Source organism: Eschrichtius robustus, chromosome 19, assembly GCF_028021215.1.
Source record: "Eschrichtius robustus isolate mEscRob2 chromosome 19, mEscRob2.pri, whole genome shotgun sequence".
NCBI classification, from domain to species: Eukaryota; Metazoa; Chordata; class Mammalia; order Artiodactyla; family Eschrichtiidae; genus Eschrichtius; species Eschrichtius robustus.
In genome coordinates, this window is record NC_090842.1 from 543,694 (window position 1) to 564,968 (window position 21,275).

A 21,275-nucleotide genomic window follows, 5' to 3' on the forward strand; every position below is an offset into this window, starting at 1 on the left:
TGCCCCTTGTCTGGATTCCTGACCCAAGGTCACCCCTGGCCACTGCGGTCACTGCCCAGAGCCTCAAGGGAAGGCTCAATGGGCCAGGTTCTCAAGTCCTCCCAGCCTGCGTCCTGGGGGTGGCGGTGGGAGACCGCAGTCCCCTCCCGGGTAACACCTTCTCTGTTGCAGGGGTAGTTAAGGAGGTCGAGGTGCCAAGGGCTGCCCTGGGCACCCCCGTTCCTGGGACGGGGACCGGCAGCCACTCACCTGTGGCCGAGGAGGAGGTGGGCGTCCCAGTACCGGCACCGGGTCTCCTGCAGGTCACGGAGAGGCGGCGTAAGTACCGCCCACCTGTCCCAGCGTGCTCCCCGGGACCAGGGGCGGGTCCCTGGGCCTCGGGTGCGCCCCGGGGAGCAGGCGCCGGGGATGGTTCAGCCCCTCCTTGTTCCCACCGCACTGGCCTTCACCTGGCCCCGCTGACACGCCCCTCTGCCCGCAGAGCCCCTGAGCAGCGTCTCCTCCCTGGAGGTGCACTTTGACCTCCTGGACCTCACCGAGTTGACCGACATGTCCGACCAGGAGCTGGCCGAGGTCTTTGCCGACTCAGATGACGAGAACCTGGCCAGCGACTCACCCGCAGGTGGGGCTGCTGCCGGGGTCTGGAGGGGGTCCTGGGGCCTCAGGCCACCCAGCACGGCTCCCTGGAGACCCACTGTGGAAAATGATTTCCTTTCTGATGCGTGTTTAAGTGTTTGTCGACACGGCACCATCTCACTCACCATTTCTGCACTTCACACACCTGTCTGCCGACTCAAAGGGATTTTTCTACCCCTCCTTAATTTCACTTTTCAAATGCCAACGTAAGGCCACAGCCACAGTCCCACTGAAAGCAGAATTCACTACTTGGGTTTAATCCCAAGTAGGCAGAGCACAAAGGGGGTGGTGTTCACCAGTCCTGGCCCCTCCTCAGCTCAGTTCCCGGGAAGTGCTGGAGCCCGCAGGCCGCAGAAACGGCTCGGGAGCCGCCGGGGGTATGGGGGCCCAGGGACCTTCCCCCCTCTCAGCTCACTGCCCATGCAGGCGGGGGGCGGGGGGTGAGGGGGGTGGCACCTGCTCCGGGCCAGGCTCACCCCCAGGGCGGGCGCCTCGGCTGCATGGGGACCCTCCTGGGGACAACAGGAAAGCCCCTGGCCGGGCTGCACCCAGACCCACATGTACACATTGCTGGTGCCCAGGGGACCCCAACATGTGGCCCGACCCCGTGCTGGAGGCACACACGGGCCCAGCCCAGTAGCTGAAAGAGTGACCTGGGACCCCAAGCCATACTGACCCCAGCCCGTGTTCCCACCAGGCCTACACCCGCTGCCCAGGGCCGGCTGTCTGCGCTCCCCCTCCTGGACACGCACCAGGGCCGAGCAGAACCGTGAGAAGCAGCCCTTCGGCGACCCTGAGCGGCAGCCTGCCGTTGTGGACACCTTTCTCACCGTGGAGAGGCCCAAGGAGGACTAGGCCGGCTGGCCCAGGGCCGAGGCGGGGCAGGTCCGGGCAGCCGTGGCCCCGTGGACGCTGCCCGCCCCACGTGGCGCCTCCGCATAAGCACAGCCCAGTGGCCTTACGTCCAGCTCTTCCTGGTCCCTGGATCAGGGACCAGGCCCAGGGATGAGATGAGACTTCTGTCTGTAGGAATGGTGTTCTCGTCTGTCACTAGACTCCCGGGTAGGGGTGCGGTGAGCAGAGACCTGCCCGTGAGAGGCGCTCTGCAACCCCCCGGGGGTCTCGGGGGTCCAGTCTTGAACGGCAGTGCCAAGCTCCAGCCTGCGGGACACCCTGCTGCCCTAACCGCCTTGATTCCAACCCTGCCCCCCTCCTGCCGCCCAGGAAGTATCAGCACCAGAGCCCCCAGACCCTAATACCCTGCTTGCCATGGTCCCTGCCTGAGAGCCAGACCCACCTCCTGAGCTCGGAACACCAAATATGTCACGACTGCCTCAGACCGCCGGGCAGGGCAGGGGCAGGCGAGGTTCGCCCTCCCCCCATCCTTGCCATGACAGTCCCCGCGGCCCACCTGACACACGCACACACAGGCACGCACACGCGTGCAGCAGCCCAAGGGGCATGGGGACGTGAGGGGACCTGGGCACAGCGCCTGGCCCCCAATTCGGGGGCGCCAGGCTCGGCTGCTCCACACACTGCTTACACACTAAGGGACGGAACCGGCTTCCAGTCAGACAGCGAGTCCGAGAACAGTTTTAAAACAAACGTGTAAGCTTGCTTTCAGTCCCCAAGGCCACCTGCCCTGACCCCTTCTCCACTGAAACGTTTCTGGGGAAGGAAAACAGGCCTGGGCACATGCTGGGCCCACTGGGCGTGGCTACAGCACGTCCCGCCAGGAAAAGGGTCGCCCTCTGCGCCAGGAGGGGCACGTGAGGGGCAGCAACACGGAGGTGTCTTCCAGACACAACCAAGAATTTCACTTAAAAGGGATCCCGCGAGGGCAGCCGCGCCCCCCGCCCCCCAGGTCTTCCCCGCCGCCGAGTTCCCATCCTTCTTGCTACGGCTTCTGCAGATCTCATTTCCAAACAGCAGGATTAAAACAGCACCCTGTCCCAAGTCTCGCTGACCAGTCTCTTCCTTTCCAGCTGACGTGGGAGCTCCGGCGTGCGGGCTGGGCTGCTCTAGGGGCCTCCAGGAGCTCCGCGCTCTGGTCCTCCCCCAGCTAAAGCCACTGGGGGTTCCACTGTGACACACCCTGGGCTCTTATTTGGGTCACGTTTCAGGGCCAAGCGCCCTGGCTCCCCAGGCGTTAAAGAAGCGAAGACCCTGCCCCCACAAGCCCAGGCTGGAAGAGGCAGAGGCGCTCCCGAGAGGCTCTTCCCAGCCTGGGGCAGGTTCCTGGGGAGGTGGCCGCCAGGTAGGGCCCGCCTGTGAGCAGAGACCAGGGATGAAGCCTAAACCGGGACCGTTTTCACCACCACGAGATGCAGGCCGCGTGCCCCATGCCGGGCGGTCCCTCCTGCGGGGCTGAGCCTTCCTAACCCGAGATCCTCAGCCAGGCCTCGGCCCAGGCGGTGCGATGGCCCAGGCGGGGTGCGAGGTGAAGGGGGGGGCTGAGGAGACTGGAGGGGGTGCGGGCACAGGGCACGCAGGCAGGGGCGCTGTCACCAGGGGAGTGCCCTGGACCCGGGGAGGGGCTGCACCCAGCCTCCCAAGGAACAGAGCCCCAGGCTCGGGACGACGTGGGTCCTTCCTGGGGTCAAGGAGGGCACCCCACCTCCATCAGAAGGAGCCCCAGGACAGGCCCCTGCAGGACGCCAAGCAGCACAACACACAGAGGCTGAGCGTTCGAGGCTGCATCACAGGATGAGCCCCAGAGATCTCAGAAATTCAGCAATACACGTTTCACAAACAACAAACTTGAAAGTGTTTGTCCCAAGTTGGAAACTCTATTTTTGAGGCAAATATACCAAAAGATCTGGAAAATTTCATCCCCGAGGCCCAGCGTGTGGCCACGGCGGGGACAGCAGCGGCGGGCACATGGGGCAGTGCCCCTGCTCCCGCAGTCAGCCCGCGTCGCCCACCCCAAGGCAGCAGCTGCTGCTACTGTCACAGTTCTGACGACTCCGACGCCCTGGCCGTGTTCTGGGGACCCCCGGGGCCATTTCCACTAACCCCGACTCCCCGGGGGCTGGGCCCTGGCCTCGCTCCAGGACCAACCGGGGGATGGAAGACTCGGCCCTAGAGCTTCGCTACGACCCCCGGTGGCTGTCCTCCCACGTGGAGCAACCCAGAGCCCCCTCTCCTGGACCCTAACAACACGGGCCACAAGGAACGCAGCTACCCGGAGACGCACGGTTGGCAAGGCCCCTACCCTGAGAACAGGGGCGGCTCCGCTGGGGTACCCCTCAGGCTCAGACCCCCCAGACGCCCCGCCTGTGGAAGTGGCGCGGCCCCTCCGTAAGGACTAACTGGTCTCCCGCCACCCTAACAGCTACTCGCTTGACGCCTGGCTAGCATTCTCCTTTCCTCAGTTCTGAACCTCTCGCCACGGACAGACCTTGAGGATTTCTGGACTGGGCCAAAAGCCCCCTCTCCGTCTCTCCCCGGGGCACGTGAGGTGACCAGCACCGATGTCCCCCCGCTGGGCGGCTGTCCCCAGCAGATGAGCCCACCACCCACCTCGTGGGAGGCCCAGGGGGTTCCTACACGCAGGCCCCCAGGGGAGAGGTGAGTTTCGGCCACTGCCCTCCCCTCCGACTCGGGAACAGGGTCCCAGCCCCCGCCTTGGTGGAAGGGCACGTTCTGGGAGCTGGAATCCCCGTGGGCTCAGAGGACCCTGACCTGAAAACACCCATTTGTGATTATCACGTTTTAATTTGCTCTCTGGAGATTGCGGAGGCTGCTCTCCAGGCAGGGGCGCTAGGCTGGGCTCTCCTCCACGGGGCACTCCGTGCCGCCCGCCCGTCAGCCCCTCGGGAAGGGACGTGTCCTCCTCCAGGCCACCCGTGCCCTCCACGAGCTCCTCGCAGGTGGTCTTCTCTGCAAAGGGTCAGGGCCCAAGCAGCTCCACCATGTCGGCCCGCTCCAGCACCTCCTTCCCCAGCAGCCGCCTGCCCAGCTGCACGCCAGGCCATGCCAGGCCGTCCGCCCGGCGCCCTGCAGAGCCCCCGCCCCGACCCTGGGGACGGGCCGGCCCCACCCGCCTCGTCCACCTGCTCCCGGCAGCACGTCAGCAGGTCCGGGGTGCGCGCGTGCGCGGAGCTGACCAGCCGCCGAGCCTCCTGGTCGATGAGCTGGGCCATGGCCTCGCTGTACGGCTTCTCCGCCAGCACCTCGCCGGGCCGGGGGAGGTCGAAGGACACCTGGCCCAGCTTCTTGCTCATCCCGAACTGCACAATCTGGGGCAGGCGAGGGGCGGGTGTGAGCCTGGCGGACGGTGCCCTGAGCCCCCTTCCCAGCCCCCGCGGCCACCGCCTTACCTGGGCCTAGGCACTCTGGGTGACCTTCCTCAGGTCGTCCTGGGCCCCCGTGGTGATCTGCCCGAAGAACAGCTGCTCGGCCACCCGGCCACCCAGCACGGCGCACATGCGGTCCGAGAGCTGCTCCCGCGTGTACAGGCACTGCTCCCTGGGCAGGCACTGGGCGTAGCCGAGCCCCTTGCCCCGGGGGATGATGGACGCCTGCCAGATACGGCAGGCGCGCCCTGTCACCCCCAGGGTCCCCGGGCATCCCGGAGGAGGAGAGGAAACCCTGGGCCCCAGCGCTGACAGGTCACCCCAAGGATGAACACAGAAAGCCCCTCTGTCCCGCCGTCCCAGGAAGCTGTGGAGGGGCCGTGCCATCAGAGGAAAGTTTAGGGTGACGTGAGTTTAACATGGAAACTCCAGGTGTCAAGTGGCCAGCATCCAGACTCCTCCTGGAACCAGCACCCCCCTCTCTGCCCACCCACCCCTCAAGGAATCTTGTAACAAATTCTAGACCATTACATCCTCAAAGAGTGAAGAGGGCCGCCGCCCGGAATGCACCGTGCCCACACAGCACCCCCGGGAGGGAAGTGGGCCCTGAACCACACCGCAGATGCGCGAGGGGATGGGCCAACCTTGAGCAGGGGGTCTGCGTGCTCCAGGAACCAGCCCACCACCGCGTGGCCGGCCTCATGGTAGGCCACCGTCATCTTCTCACTGGGCTGCAGGACCCGCGTCTTCTTCTCGGGACCTACAAGTCAAGCTCATGGCAAGAGGCAGAGGACAAACGGACAGCTGAGAGGTGGGCGCCAAGGCCCCATTCTGCACTGCGGGCATGTTGGGGGCTGGTCAGGGCCTCCGTCCGCCCAGGACAGACCCGCAGCCTGTCCGCTCCACGCACACCGCTCAGGCCTGCTGGGCGCCTGTCCCTCCACGCCAGACGCTACACTGCCTTCTGCCCTGCCGAAGCCCCGCCCCACCGTGCAAGCGGCAGGTGCCTTTGGGGGCCCGTTTGTAGCCAAGGGGCTTAGCTACTCTCCGTGGCTTGACTGGCAGAGAGGCCGGACGCAGGGAGACCAGGAGCATTCTCTACGCCGCCTACACCCAGTCACAGGCAGGGAACAGGGCACAGAGAAGGCACCAATACTCGCGTGAGCTCAGCTTCAGGGCTGGTCAGCTCAGCAGCGCCACCAGGACAGTGTCGAGCAGCTGTGGCGACTGCCTTGGGTTACTGACGCTTGTCTGTGCACGCCACACTTCAACAAAACCTGAAGCAAAGACAAAGCAGCCCTGCCAACCTGCTGACACTTGTCTGTGCACGCCACACTCCAACAAAACGTGAAGCAAAGACAAAGCAGCCCTGCCAACCTGCTGACACTTGTCTGTGCACGCCACACTCCAACAAAACGTGAAGCAAAGACAAAGCAGCCCTGCCAACCTGCTGACACTTGTCTGTGCACGCCACACTTCAACAAAACGTCAAGCAAAGACAAAGCAGCCCTGCCAACCTGCTGTCTGGAGACGGGCTGGTTCTCACAGCCGTGGGGCGGGATCAGGAAGGACGGCTGCTGGCCACACGGACACCTACCTCCCTGACCTCCGTCCCCGGGAGGGCACTCGGGAGACCTCTACCCCACGCTGAAGCTTCCCAAGGAAGCACGCGAACAACCTGCCTCTCGGCCACGGGCAGCACCCGAACCTGGGTCTGACGCAGCGCCCTGGAGGTTACATCTCTTTGAAATTCTACATGTTGCTCTAGTAAGAGCACGAAAGCTGCTGGCAGATCCCAAGTCCCAGATTTTGGTCTGGAAAACTGTCCACGGCTGCAGCTCACTGAAGTGAAGCTGGGGCCCCAGGGTGGGCCTGCTGCAGGTCAGAGCTGGAAACCGCCCCTCAACACTGCCCGGCTCACCTCCGATGACCCTCTCAACGGCCTGCTCCAAGTGCTTCTCCCGGACAAAAGGACTCAGGTGGCCGGCGGCGATCAGGGTCGCTTCGTTGCAAACGTTAGAAATATCAGCACCTGACCCGGAAAAGGAGAAACAGTCCCATCAGTGCCCCAGGGCGGATTCTTAAGAGGAAAATCTCCAGCAGAGGGACCAGAACTAAACTAGGTCAGGGACTTGAAGGAAATGGGACCTGCTCTGTCAGTCACTGTTGCTTTCAGCCAGTATTTTGGTTCAACAATTTACTGAGGTATGATTTATTTAACATAAAATCTACCCGTTTTAAGTGTACATTTCAAAGACTTTTAGTAAATTTATCAAGATGTGCAACCATTGCCCTGATCTCATTTCAGACATTTCCATCACGGATGTGATGTATGTGGCTAATTCCTGTACCCATGCCCAGCCAACTAACCTACTTTCTGTCTCTATGGATTTCCCTGTTCTGGACGTTTCACATAAATGGAATCACACAATAGGTGGTCTTTTGTGTGTGCTTCTTTCACGCGACACAGTGTTTTCACATTCATCCGCTATCGTAGCATGTATTGGTATTTCATTCCTTTCCACAGATGAATGAGGTTCCATCACATGCACAGGCGCCCCGAGGCCTTCACAGGAGACAGCAAACTCCATGGACGCTCAAGTCCCTGATATAACATGGCCAGTACAGCGGGCCCTCTGTACCCACTCTATACACATCTATCCAGTCACACACCGCTGGACACTGGGGTGGTCTGTACCTCTTGGCTATTATGAATTATGCTGCTGTGAACATCTGTGTAAAGCCTTTGTGTGAACAAATGTTTTCAATTCTCTTAGATACCGAGGAGTGGAACTGGGGTCATACGGTAACTGTACTTCACTTCTTGAAGAACTGCCAGGCGGATCCCCGTGGCCACATTATCTTACATCCCCACCAGCACCACGCGAGCACGGCCGTCTCCCTACACCCCTGGCAACTCATCCATCTGCCTTTTACGGCCATCCTGGTGGGCGTGAGGTGCTGTCACACTGTGGTTTTGATATGCGTTTTCCTAATGACTAATATCACTGAGCACCTTTTTATGTGCTTTCTGGCCATCTGTATACCTTCTTTGGAAAAACGTCTGTTCAAATCCTTTTCCCATTTTTAAATTGGGTTCTTTAAATATTTTGGATTATAAACCCCTACCAGATGCATAATCTCCAAATAGTTTCTTCTATTCTGTGGGCTGTCTTCTCACCACCTCAATAATGTCCCTTGATGCACAAAAGATTTTAATGTTGAAGAAGTCTAATTTGTTTTCTCACTTGTTGCTTGTGCTTTAAGAAACCATTGCCAAATCCAAGGTCACAAAGATTTTCTTTTAAGACCTTTATATTTCTATCTCCACAGTTTAAGTCTCATCCATTTTGAGTTGACCGCTGCATGTCGTCTAAGGTCTAGTTTCGTCCTTTTGCTTGTGGACACCGTTGTCCCAGCGCATCTGATTGAACAAACTGTTCTTTCCCCATCAAATGGTCTTCACACCCTTGACAAAAACAACTGACCAAGGACTTCCCTGGTGGCACAGTGGTTAAGAATCCACCTGCCAATACAGGGGACACGGGTTCGAGCCCTGGTCCGGGAAGATCCCACATGCTGCGGAGCAACTAAGCCCGTGCGCCACAACTACCGCGCCTGCGCTCTAGAGCCCGCGAGTCACAACTACTGAAGCCTGTGCACCTAGAGCCCGTACTCCACAACAAGAGAAGCCACTGCAATGAGAAGCCCCCGCTCTGCAACGAAGAGAAGCCCCCGCTCGCCGCAACTAGAGAAAGCCCGTGCGCAACGAAGACCTAATGCAGCCAAAAATAAATAAATAAAATAAATTTAAAAAAGCAACTGACCGAGATGTACAAGCACATATCTGGGCTCTCAGTTCTACTCTATTGGTCTACGGCCACCCTTGTGCCAGCAGCCCCGTTCTGTTCACTGGAGCTCTGTAGGTAAGTTCTGCATTAGGGAAGTGTGTCTTCCAGCTCTGCTCTGCACAGACGGTGCTGGCTCTTCAGTCCCCTGGCAGCTCCCCAGGAAGGTTAGAATCAGTTTTTCCCTTTCCAGCTTTAACAATGTACAAAGGTTCTGCTCCTACACAGCCCCTCCCACCTTCACAGGTTACATCTTTTTACTTTATGTGCCCATTAACACAGACATGTCTTTATGAGTTTAAGCACCTGCCCTTTAAATCATAAAGGGAAAACAGAGGAGCTGCAAACCAAAAACACGCAGGATGCTGGCCTTTACGTTCACCTATGCAGCCGTCTCTCCAGGGCCACCTGCCCGCGCAGCTCCGAGTCACTGGCTGGCGCCCTTTCGTCTCAGCCCAAAGGACTCCAGCAGTTCCTGGAGGGCAGGTTTAAATATAATACGTTCCCTCAACTTTAAAAAACAATCTAGGAATGCCTTTATTTCTCCTTCCCTATTGAAGAACAGTTTTGCCAGATCCACTGCCTTCTGGCCTCATGGTCTCCAAGGAGAATCGGTTGTTAACCTTACTGAAGACCCATCCCCACTAGGTGTCCCTTCTGTCTGGTTGGCTTCAACAGTCTCTCGTTATCTCTGACCAACGTGGATTACACTGTATCTCAGTGTGGACGTCTCTGGGTTTATCCCTACTTGCAGTTTATTCAACTTCTTGGACGTGTAGACTCAGGTCTGTCATCCAATTTGGGAAGTGCTGAACCATGACCTCTTCGATGGGCAGCATGCCAAGGGGACGAGGCGTCACTGCACTATGTTCCCGGGGTGGGAGGAGTTCAAACAGGCACAAGCCAGCCTTGGGGCTAATCATCTCTGAGGCCTCCGATATGTCCATCAGACTCAAAAGTTCCAAAGACAAGGGCAGCACATGCCAGGACCAATGGCACAACGAGACACCACCCACCGACGACACGTCCAGACCCGCACGGCCCACCTGGCCACACTCACCTGTGAAGCCTGGAGTGAGGGCCGCAAGCTTCCTCGCCAGGGCGTCCTCGCTGAGGCTCTCGTCCAACTTGAGTGGACGCAGGTGGACCCTGAAGATGGACGACCTGCCTTTGATGTCAGGGGGGGCTAACAGAGAGAGAGGCACTGAGGGCCAGGGTGAGGTCACCTGCAGCCACTTCACTGCAAGGGCCCTCCCCTGCATGTCTGTGCTGCACACTCGGCTGTCCGACCCGGGCCAGGGAGCTCCCCGTGGCAGAAACGACCCACAGGTCACGTACGTTCAGCTCTTCAACACATCAAAGAACTTCCTGACCGTGGAGCCTCTGGTCCACGCAAATCCATCCCAGGACAGGGACCCAACCACAAGCAAAAGTCTGGCTGCCCTGGTAGCATGGGGTCCGTGCAGGACTCAAGTCCTAAATTCCCAGGATCTCCTCACCAGTGGAAAGGGCCAGGGTGAATGCTTCTCTCGCTAACCGCCCTCTGAATTTTTGTAACGGCGCACAAAAAATAAAAGCTGAAGGATCCAAGTCTGTCACCTCGCTCCCACCTGCATGGACTGCAGTGACCTTCTCCCAGCCCCAAGCACACCTGTTCTTCCCAAAGTGAGGGGCACCCACGCACCTCCACCGTTTCACAACACTGTATTCACGGCTTTAGGACCCCGATCAAAATCTCCTCCAAATACACAGCTAAAGATCTAACCAAACTTTCAACCCAAAGGAGGGGAGAGCCACGTCTCAGCACCCAGGCGACCAGCACACGCACCAATGTAAACCTGACGGCCGAACCGGCCAGGCCGCGTCAGGGCTGGGTCGAGGATGTCGGGGCGGCTGGTGCCGGCCAGCACCATGACGTTCGTGGTAGAGCTGAACCCTGGACAGGAGAGAAGCAGGTGAGGCCAAGGAGCGGGCCCAGGCAGCAGGAGTCTCTCCGCTTCCCAGGGCTCCTCCCCTGCGCAGCTGGCCCCCATCTTCCTAGGACCCCTGCCACCCACCCCGGAAGCCCGAGGCTGGGCCTGCTTCTCCTGCTGGCTCGCAGCCCACTGCACAGGCCACTCCGAGTGGGGCGGACACTCACGCCCAGGGCTAGCTCTGACCCGTCTCAGGAAGCAACCAGCGACTCTGGTCCCCGCGGCCCCCACTGCTCTGACTGAGGCGCACGTGCAGACCTTCCTCAGGCCACGGACGCCCATCCTAATTCATTACTGGTCTATTACGGCCAGCCTCTGACACCACGCGGCGAGCTGCAGGGGCTGGGCAGAGCTGCCACCGTCGGGGCCCTGGGCCGCTGTGGAGACCTCCCTCCACCCAGGCCCTGGACGGCTTGCTGGGCTCAGGGAGCCAGACCGGAAGGCAGGCGGGGCGGCGAGGGCCTGAGCTCACCCAGCCCTCATCCGCAGAAAGGCCTGCTCGCGGGGGCCCTCGGCCGCCTCTGGGACCTGGAATTCAGGACCGCCCCCTGATGAGAGGGGCTCCCTGCGCCTCAACTGTGCGTGCAGACGTGTGGTTTCTGCGAAGCACCTGCCTTCCTCCTGGGAGGCTGGGATCGTGGCACGTGCGGGGCAGGGGCTGCCACGTGACCAGCCCCCAGCGGAAACCCCATTCCCGAGCGTCGCCCAGCCCGCTGCCAGGCAAGCAGCTGCATACTGCCAGTCCAGGGCTCCAGAGGCTGCGGCCGGCTTCCCTAGCCGCCAGGCTCCCTGTGATTCCGCTGTGTGCTGCCACTGCACTCAACCGTGCTCCTGAATCCAACTAAACACGGAGTCCTCCCGGCGAGTCACCAAACCCGGGGTCGTGTCGGGAACCCCAGCACAGCTCCAAAGCCAAAACGAGGACAAGACCTGCCAAAGGTCGAACAAAAGCTTCTCCAAATTTGGAAACTAGTAAGAACGCCTAGACGCTTCCCGCGAAGCTTCGGCAGGGCTGCCGGGCTGTCACGCTGAGCTGGGACCTCCCCGAGCAGTGGTCCCCAGGGGGAGAGAGGAGAGGGGTTCTGGGCAGGAGGCGGCCCGAGTCAGAGGCCAGCGTGGAAGGAGCCTGGGCGTCGGCCCCGTCCTGCGCTGAGCTCTGAGGGCAGCTCCCTCCACCGTGTGTGCCGAGAACAGCCTTCCTGAAAACAGAGCAAGCAGGGGCTCTCGCCCGGGGAGGTCCGGCACAGACGAAGGCCTGGGGTACGGTCGTGCGGCCGCCCCGTCCATCTCCACGAGCAACTGGTTCAGGGTGTTCTCCTGCTCGCTCTGGCCCCCAAGGTGCCCACGGCCGATCGCGTCCATCTCGTCAATGAACAAGATACAGGGAGCATTTTTTCGGGCCATTGCAAACATGTCACGAACCTGAAACAGGAGTCCACGCAGGGTCTGCTTTGTCACTGGTACCATCACAGGACTAAAGAGCTCACCAAGCTGAGCCCTCGCCTCTGGAACTCGACTCCCGTCTCAGCTGCTCTGCCTGCCCACCCGGGTCCCCCTGCCCATCTGTGCTCTGCGCCTGTTGCCAGGGCCCCATACGAAGCCCAGGGCAAGGGCAAGGGCGCATCCCCCTACCCGAGCTGGACCGACGCCGACAAACATTTCCAGGAACTCGGACCCATTCACGGTGATGAAGGGCACACTGGCCTCCCCTGCAGTCGCCCTGGCGAGAATCGTTTTGCCGGTACCAGGAGGACCAGTGAGCATGGCTCCCTGAAACAGAAAGACAATGGCTGGTTCTGAAAGGGCACAGATGGAGCCGAGGAGAAAGTCACGTTCTACTGAACAGGCGTTTTCTAGGCCTGCTCCACGCAGGTCGGCTGAGGATTGCTTTCAGTGTGGTACTTTCTGCTTGTAAAATGAACGCACGTTCACCACGAAATGTTCAAACGCTGCAGACACGGGAAAGCCCCCCACACCCCCAGTCCAGCCGAGCAGGTTATTTCTTCAGGCAATGCTCCCAGGGCAGGGCTCGCTGGATCTCGCGGTCTGACGTTTAATGGCCTTTGCCAAACTGCCCTATGAAAACACACCAACTCACACCAGGACGAACAAGAGCCCACGCCCCAGACCCGGTCACGTGACTCTGTCCAGCGGGTCCACCGGCAGCCGTGAAGGCGGCACCTGGGTGTGGCCACTGGCACCTGTGCTTCCTGATCGACAACCTGCCTGTTTCTACGCTGACTTAAGGTTTAAATTCACAATTCACGCCCCAGAAACACACCTCGGTGTTCCTTTCGGGGTCACCATTATGCCTGAAAATCGAGGAGAGATTTAAACGGGGCTCATATTCCTCCATTTCTAGTCGAGGGTGTGGGTTAATACCTACTTATTTCAAAGGAGACTCTAAGGTTGTTTTTTTAAGTCTTTAAGGACAAAAACAAAATACATAAAGGGAGGGAGGAGGGAGCCACAAAACTCAAAACCACAAGGCGTCAGGGCCCCACGTCCCCGTGAATGTGGATGTGGATTCACAGAGGGTCTCCTCAAGGCAGGGGCCTTGGGACCCAGGGAGTCTTCTGTGCCCCCCCACAGCCGGCTTTCCAGCCAGCTCTCACCAGGTGGTCAAACAGAAGCACAAACCTCCTGCCCACAAAGCCCCAGCGGTCAGTCACGCTCTCCTGTTGTTCAGGGCACTCTGGGGGAAGCACGGGGCCACCAGGAAGGTCAGCGCGGTGAGCGCTATCCACCCGAGAGCTCGTAGCCTGGTCCAGGGCCCAGGTATGCCGCGAGGGACCTGTGAATCTGTTCTACGTGAGACGCAAACCTTTCTGGGAAAAGGACTCACAGCTTCGGCCGGGCCCTCAGAAGGTCGACACCCAGAGGCACCCGCAGGTAGACGGAGCGGCCAGAATCACCGTAGCTCCACTTCCTCTGCACGGCACCCCAACCTGCGCCCACACCGCACACCTGCCCCACTACTGGGTCGTGGGCTTCCCGAGAGGCAGCTGCATCTGATCCCAGACCCATTTACGAGAGTTGTACTTGATGGTTTTTTCTTTTTTTTTTTTGGCCACGCTATGCAGCTTGCAGAATCTTAGTTTCCCAACCAGGGATTGAACCCGGGCCACGGCAAGGAAAGCCCCAAGTCCTAACCACTAGACCGCCAGGGAATTCCATGTACTTGTTTTTATTATATACTTTGATAATAAGTAATGGTAAAGAAAGTTGTTTCTTCAAAAACAAAGTTGAAGGCTTTAGCTAATAAAGTAATAAAGGCAAACTGTTAAAGAAAAATGCTGTCAAATTGAATGGATAGAAAACTGAAAGAGTAAGAAACAGTCAAAAATACAGGATTCTGCACTCAGATTGCTTCTACATTCTCAGTTCATTTTAAAGAAACAAAACTATAGACGTTAAGTGCTTTGTGCAGGATATTTAACAGAGAATTTGATCACTGGGGCCAAACTCAAAGGAAGGCCTGTGCTCTAAACGAGACACCACACCAACAAAGACGTATGTTTGTGCTTGAAGGTGAAATAAACACACTCCAGGTGGGCGTGCACTGTCCCTATGATTCCAGTTTTATAGTTTAAAACAGCTAATCAGATAAGAGGATTTTCACTCTTCTACTCCGCAAATGAGATTTCCACTCCCCACTGTGATCTAATAATACACAGAAGCATTACCAAAAGCTACACCGTCCCAGCTCTGTCCACAGTGAACCAGGGCGAAGCTCAGACCATCACCATGCTTTCTCACATCAGTACCTTTGGAATTTTGGCCCCGAGGTCCTGATACTGCTTGGGATTCTTCAGGAAATTCACAAACTCCATGATCTCCAACTTGGCTTCTTCGCAACCAACCACGTCTGCAAAGCGCACGCCGATGTTGTTCTTCATGATCTTGGCTGTGGTCTCGCCAACGGTGAAGAGGCCCCCTCCTCGCCTGCCACGCCCAGCCCCCATCGGGCCCCTCCTCGCGACACAGAGGAGGATTCCGATCAGGAGAAAGGTGGGCACCAGGCTTCGCAAGAAAGACCGAGAAAGTCCAAGAAAACCATCTGTCACATTCCCTTGAGAGGCAGGCCAGAAACACTGCCTCCAGGCCATGAACAGTGGACGGCTCCAGAACTTGGTTTTGCTACACAAAAGGGAACAGTTTGTTCTTTAACGTGCCAACCTGTATATGCAGCTTCCCCCATCCACGCACATCTACCTGCCCGATTTCACCTGTGGGGCGGGCAAGGCAGCTGCGGCCCCTCACTCAGAACCCCTCCAGACCCAGCACGGCCTCCCCGCAGCTGAGCCCTTCCCGGCCCACTGCACACAGTCCTCAGGCTGCCTAGCTAAACATTTCCCCGATCAATTCTTTCCTCAATAAAAACAGAGCTAACAAATTTATCTTCCACCTCAGACACTGTGACTGTCGGAGAACGCCTGTAACACGCCTAAGCGGGTTCAGCAGGAAGCGCTGCGTGGCCAGTCCCGGGCCCAGCTGCGCCCACTCACCCGTCGCTCTCGGTGGTGTAGACCACGGCCGTCTGCTCCGCGAGCTCGATGCCCAGCTCCCAGTGGGCGGTCTCCAGCTTGCGCTCGAAGGTGTCCACGCTGCCGATGTTGAACCACACGAACTTCTGTTGAGACCAAGGCGCCAGGCGCTGTAGGGGGTGCCCCCCACAGCCGCTGCCCCTCCCCAGAGCCTCTCCCAGCAAAGCCCCGAGCAGCTCTGACAGGCCACCTGTCCTGGCCCCAAACCACAGGCTTAGGTTTGAGGTCGAAGTATAAATGCCCATCGACAGCTGACATCGCCTTCCTCTGTCATTTTATTCTTCCCCCTTCCAGATCTCAGCTGGCAGCTGTCACGTGTTACTTGGCAAAACTGAAGCACAGTTACAGCTTTATGAGGGTCCTGTGCTACTCGGAAGACTGTTCCTGTCGTGTCACCAAAACAAACAAGCACAGGTGGGTGCTGGAAAGTGAAACCAGGGAAGGCATTTCTCTAAAAAAACAGAAAACTACATTTTTTTGGCCGCGAGGCTTGCGGGATCTTAGTTCCCTGACCAGGGACTGAACCGGCACCCTTGGCAGTGAGAGTTCGGAGTCCTAACCACTGGACCACGAGGGAATTCCCAGAAAACTACACCTTATGCTAAAACCAAAACCAAAACCTACGTCTGGGACACCGGCCTTGAGCCCAGCCCTCACCTCAGACGTCGCAGGGGCAGGAATAACACACACAAACTGTCTGTTCACGACTTCCAGCCGGTCCACCTAGAAAAGAGACGACAAGTCAGAACAGCTGGGGTCCCAGGCAGGACACGGCGCAGCAACCCTGGGCCTCTTCCTCGGACGAGCCTCACACACACGGGCTGCGCCTCTGTCCGACGGCAGCTCACACTCCGCAGGACAGGTCTTGGTTTTGTTTCCTACTAACATGGACAGTTTTAGCCTGGGATTATTTTAATAAACAGGAACCAATGCAAGAAGAGGGATTAAGATGTGGCACATCTGAGCACTAAGCCTCCAAACTGGCTTAAAACTCCCAGAGGAGGGAGGTTCCCTGGTGGCCTAGTGGTTAGGATTCTGGGCTTTCCAGGTTCAATCCCTGGTCGGACAGCAGGCACCACAAGAAAACGGTGCCGATGAGAATGAAAGTGCAGCCCCAAGGCCTGCTAGCTGCTGTCGCCTGAACAGCCCGCTGCCCCGAAGGCACGCACCCTCTGGGGAGCTTCAGACACGGCCTGCTGCCCACACCACCACAACCACTGGAAACAACACAGCTCCTCCTGGAAACAGCAGGAAGACTCAGGACTGCACGGCGAGGACACGACCCCGAGTGTGGAACCTCACCACCACCCGACTCCTGCACACGCCTGTAACACAGCTGGAACCACGGCAGACAGGACTCCAGGTGACTGCCCGCCCTGGCTTCTCCGCCAACACGCGGAGCCCCAGCCAGCCGGGCCCCGCCAGCTCTCAGGTTCATGGAGGCGAAGGCAGGGCGCGTCCTCCCTGCCCCGCGGGACCCCTGCCCAGCTGACCCGTCACGCTTCCCCCAGCACAGTGCACCGCTGCTGGAGTGTGCAACGGGACAGTCAGACAGAGGGTGTAGAAGAGTGAGCAGCTCCGCTTTCAGACCGGCCAGGAGGATCACAAAAAAAGGCCAGCCTGGGTTAGCAGACGGCGATTTCTTTCTTTATACTTTTATTTATTTCCCCAAATTTTTTTGCAGCAAGCATGTATTACCTTTGTAATCAAGAAAAAAAACAATGCTGTTTTAAAATGAAGATTACTGGGACTTCCCTGGTGGTCCAGTGGTTAAGACTCTGCGCTCCCAGTGCAGGGGGCCCGAGTTCGATCCCTGGTCAGGGAACTAGATCCCACATGCCACAACTAAGCGCTCGCATGCCGCAAGTAAGGAGCCCGAGTGCCACAGCTAAAAAAGATCCCGCACACGGCGATGAAGATCCCGCGTGCCGCAACTAAGACTCAGCAGAGCTAAATAAATAAATATTAAAAAAAAAAAAAACATTCCCCTGAGTAAAGAAAAGGTGGGCAAAGATGTTATAAAAAATAAATAAATAAATAAATAAATAATAAAAAATAAAATAAAATAAAATCAATTATACTCCAATAAAGATGTTAAAAAAAAAAAGAAAGAAAGAAAAGGTGGGCAGACAGAGACTTGAGACAAAAATCACTTTCTCCGCTAGGCAATCCATCCACAGCCAGTCAACAACAGCAGATGCAGGGCCTGAGCACAACATTCATCCAAGTTCCAGGATAAAAGCCCGAGCTGCCCCATGACGTACACGGCACCACTGCAGCAACCCCAACTCAAAGCCATGGAAGCCCGAAGGCCAGAATGACCCCAGGAACGGCCAAACACATTATAAGATAGAGTGAAGATTTGCATAAACATTAAGGACAAAACACGAGTCTTCAAAGAAGTCCTACGTTTGTAGCGAATCATGTAAGCACTCCTCCCAACGAGCTTTTATGGGCCTCGTTCCACTTCTTGCTCCTGGCTACCCGAGCAGGAGACATTTCCCAGGAGAAACACACCGCTGAATATTCACTTCACCCACCCACATCACCAAACTACGCGATAACTTCACAAACAGATCTGTCGAGGCTTCAGACCCACACAAGCTGTGGAGGTGCTGAGCCCCGAAGACAAAGGGAGGGAGTGAGGCCACGTCCACAGACAAGTGAAGGGAAGGAAATACCAGGACCACCCACGCACGGGCCCCCTGCTGCTCACCTCCCCAGACTAACTCAACATTAATGAACGCTTTAAAAATTCTCCAGTGGGGGGCTTCCCTGGTGGCGCAGTTGTTGAGAATCCACCTGCCAATGCAGGGGACACGGGTTCGAGCCCTGGTCTGGGAGGATCCCACATGCCGCGGAGCAACTGGGCCCGTGAGCCACAATTACTGAGTCTGCGCATCTGGACCCTGTGCTCCGCAACAAGAGAAGCCGCGATAGTGAGAGGCTCGCGCACCGCGATGAAGAGTGGCCCCCACTCGCCGCAACTAGAGAAAGCCCTTGCACAGAAACGAAGACCCAACACAGCCATAAATGAATACATAAATAAAAATTAAAAAAAAAAAAAATTCTCCAGTGGGGACTTCCCTGGCGGTCCAGTGGTTAGGACGCTGCGCTTCCGCTGCAGGGGGCATGGGTTCAATCCCTGGTCGGGGAACTAGGATCCCACATGCTGCATGGGTGGCCAAAAATAGTTAACTTAATTAAAGAATTAAAAAATTCTCAAACGTAAAATTTTGACAGTCTGATTTGTCAGATGTCCCCTTTACCGTTTTGTTTGGTTTTTCTTTTTTTTTTTGGAGCTGTTGGTTTTCTAAGTCTGTGTTTCTTCTACTCCTCTTAAAGAACTTCTCAAACCCACTGGGACAAAATGATGAGGTGCGCACACCACACTCACAAAAGCAGCCACACTGTCAACCCAGGAGAGGAAGAGTACGGGAGAAGCGGGTTTTCTTCCTGACCTCAGCTTGGCGAGACCAGCGTGCGCCTCCGCGTCCTAAGTGCCCTCCGCTCCGCACTGCAAGCCTCCACACAGGGTCTCCCGAGAAGCGCTGAGCACAGCCCACCGCCCGCCCTCGGGGCTACACGTGCCCCAAACTAACTGCACTCTACATGAGGTCTCTGTTCTGCTTTCCAAACGTGAGGCTCAGCTTGGCCCTCAGATGTGCAGAAACAAAGGTTTGTTCCCATGCATCCCCAAAGATTCACCCAGCAGCAACTTCCTTCTGGCAGAGTTTCTCTTCCACCACCTACACTGATATATCAAAACTGTAAAGACGTGGCGGCAGGTGACCCAGAAATGGGGAGAGCTAAGCGTGACTGAATACGGAAGCTAGAAAACGAGAGGTCCGGGCCTCCTGAGCCATCATGCACCCTGTCTCCACTCCCCATGATGCAGGACACCAAGGAAGCCACACTCGCCTCGGTTCCTGTGACCTTATGCTGCCAACGATGGTAGGAGAAAGACAGGTACCTTTGGGTGGTTTTGAACACAGCCACTGGTAAACTGACGTCTGTCTCTTCCACAGAGCCAACTGCTGAAAGCGGATTCCCTGGAGGCACTGAAATGGGAAAGAGAATTAGCTTCCTCTGCAGTCCGATGGGGCACCTTCTCACAGTGGCAGTTACAGGCTCAAAGGGACCAGGATTTGGGCTGGGGTGTAAACCTGAGGCCTTTATCTGCTTTATCTCATTAACAATATGATTCAAACAGGAGAAGAAAAAACTGAATGCAAAGCAGAGATACATGAAGAATTTTTAGAGCTACAGCTGTCAAAAAAAAACAAAACAAAACTAATCACTTCCTGCCTCAGGCAATTTTAGTCACTGAAACTTTTACAGCCTCAAAAACAAACATTATTCTAACATTAAAATCATATGAAATTTAAAAACCAAAGAATATTATGATTTATCTTTGATCAGCCACAGGTTAGTGTTTTTGTCAGGAAAGCAAACGTTTTCCTAGACGTTGTATTTTCCATAGTTCTCAGAGAGGAAAACAACAGTTTTTACCGTAAGCTGCTAACAATACTTAACATCAATTAAGGACAGAACTAGAGACAATTTGGGGTTTTCACTATCACAGGTCAAAAGCCATTACAGCAAAAACGAGCACAATAAAAGCCACCATACTAAAAAACAAGCTCTAAGCACACTCAGTAACCTAGTACTAACTGTATTCAAAAAAACCCCAACCTAACCAAAGATTTGGATTGTTCCCAATATTTTGTTACAATGAAACTGGATCCGCAGGTGACGACACTTGTGTTATTTCAGTCGTGCCATCTTTCACGGTGAGGCAGGCTATTCCCCAAAGCAAACTCATTCCCTAATGATTATTAATTTGCTCATAAGCCAAATTATTCACACATCCCTATCAAAGGCCACAGAGCACTAAAAAGTAAGGTAAGCTATGAGAAAGGTACTAAAATCAGGGAAAACTCCAAACAGGGAAGCTCAGGAAGGAGACATGGCGGTTACCAGTGCTGAGGCTCCTGGAGCCTGTGCGCCATGAATGCCACCTCCCCACCGCAGCAGGTCACCGCGCACAAGGGGACCAGAACCTGATGTCGCAAAGGCTGTCACTGTGAGGGGAAGTTTAGGCAAAGGCGCACAGAAGGTGGTGGTCCTGGGCCCTGGTTGGGTGCCAGGCGCTTCGGTCCCCTCCTCTGCTCCCCAGTGCCCACCCTGAGGAAGCAGGTGCTGCCATCCCCCTGCGGGGTGGGAACGCAGAAGTTCAGAGGGGCTGGTGAGCACCTGAGGCAAGGCAACTGGGAGCCGGAGGTGTGTGGCGAGGATTCTGGCGTCCAGTCTCGCTGTCAGGCAGCCTCCAACCCTAGAAGGACAAAGTATGATCTTCAGGCCCCCAAAACTTGAGAAAATATCCAATTCCTTTATTTTAATTTATAATTTAGTCTTTTTCTGATTTGATTAGGGGACCACATTAGGTCAGATGCAGCTCTCAAAGACAGGGGTCTACCATCCATTCTTGGTGTTTGGATATGCAAAGCCAACACGTGAAGCTGTGCACACCACAGTCTCCCTTTAACAAGCAAAGCACCACTGTCCTTTCTTTGTAAGATCACAAATCAGGTGACCCTGGTCTGTGTCTCAGATGCACACAGGTGCAGCCCCACCAGGCGCTTGTGAATAGGCCGGCAGCTCCAGCTCAATCCTCACTTCCTTCAGAAGTCGATTACCCCACCTAAGATAACGTGACATTTATCCTCCTCCACCCCTTCTCTTCGTTTCCTACTTCCTTTCTTCTGCTTCCTCTTCTTTCATACCTCATATAACCGCCTAACATGCTACCTACACATTTGTTGTCTTGTGTGGCAGGAACAATGTAGGAAGCTCACTGAATGAAAAAATAACTCATAGAAACTTCCAGAACATAAGCTTCCCCTTGAGGAGTGCTGACTATAGTTAAATGGGCACATCTTTTAACTATGAAGCAGTCTGCTACTTCATCTC

The 21,275-nt window shown here is 56.6% G+C and overlaps 2 protein-coding genes across 2 annotated transcripts; one reads left to right on the forward strand and one right to left on the reverse strand.

Annotated features, from left to right (window-relative positions):
- The first annotated feature begins 235 nt into the window (after positions 1-235).
- On the forward strand, positions 236-1,501 carry DBNDD1 (dysbindin domain containing 1). The gene is made up of 3 exons (XM_068528372.1): positions 236-318; positions 482-622; positions 1,334-1,501. The coding sequence occupies exons 2-3, from the start codon at positions 550-552 to the stop codon at positions 1,489-1,491; spliced, it is 231 nt and encodes a 76-aa protein (XP_068384473.1). The 5' UTR covers positions 236-318; positions 482-549; the 3' UTR covers positions 1,492-1,501.
- Positions 1,502-3,403: 1,902 nt separating this feature from the next.
- LOC137753282 (mitochondrial inner membrane m-AAA protease component AFG3L1-like) lies at positions 3,404-20,557 on the reverse strand. The gene is given in 13 exon segments (XM_068528373.1): positions 3,404-4,877; positions 4,959-5,159; positions 5,579-5,694; positions 6,856-6,966; positions 9,843-9,968; positions 10,611-10,719; positions 12,037-12,177; positions 12,388-12,525; positions 14,523-14,895; positions 15,264-15,388; positions 15,960-16,025; positions 19,276-19,363; positions 20,489-20,557. Coding segments are annotated over 13 exon segments (2,151 nt in total). The 5' UTR covers positions 20,512-20,557; the 3' UTR covers positions 3,404-4,343.
- Positions 20,558-21,275: the final 718 nt, after the last annotated feature.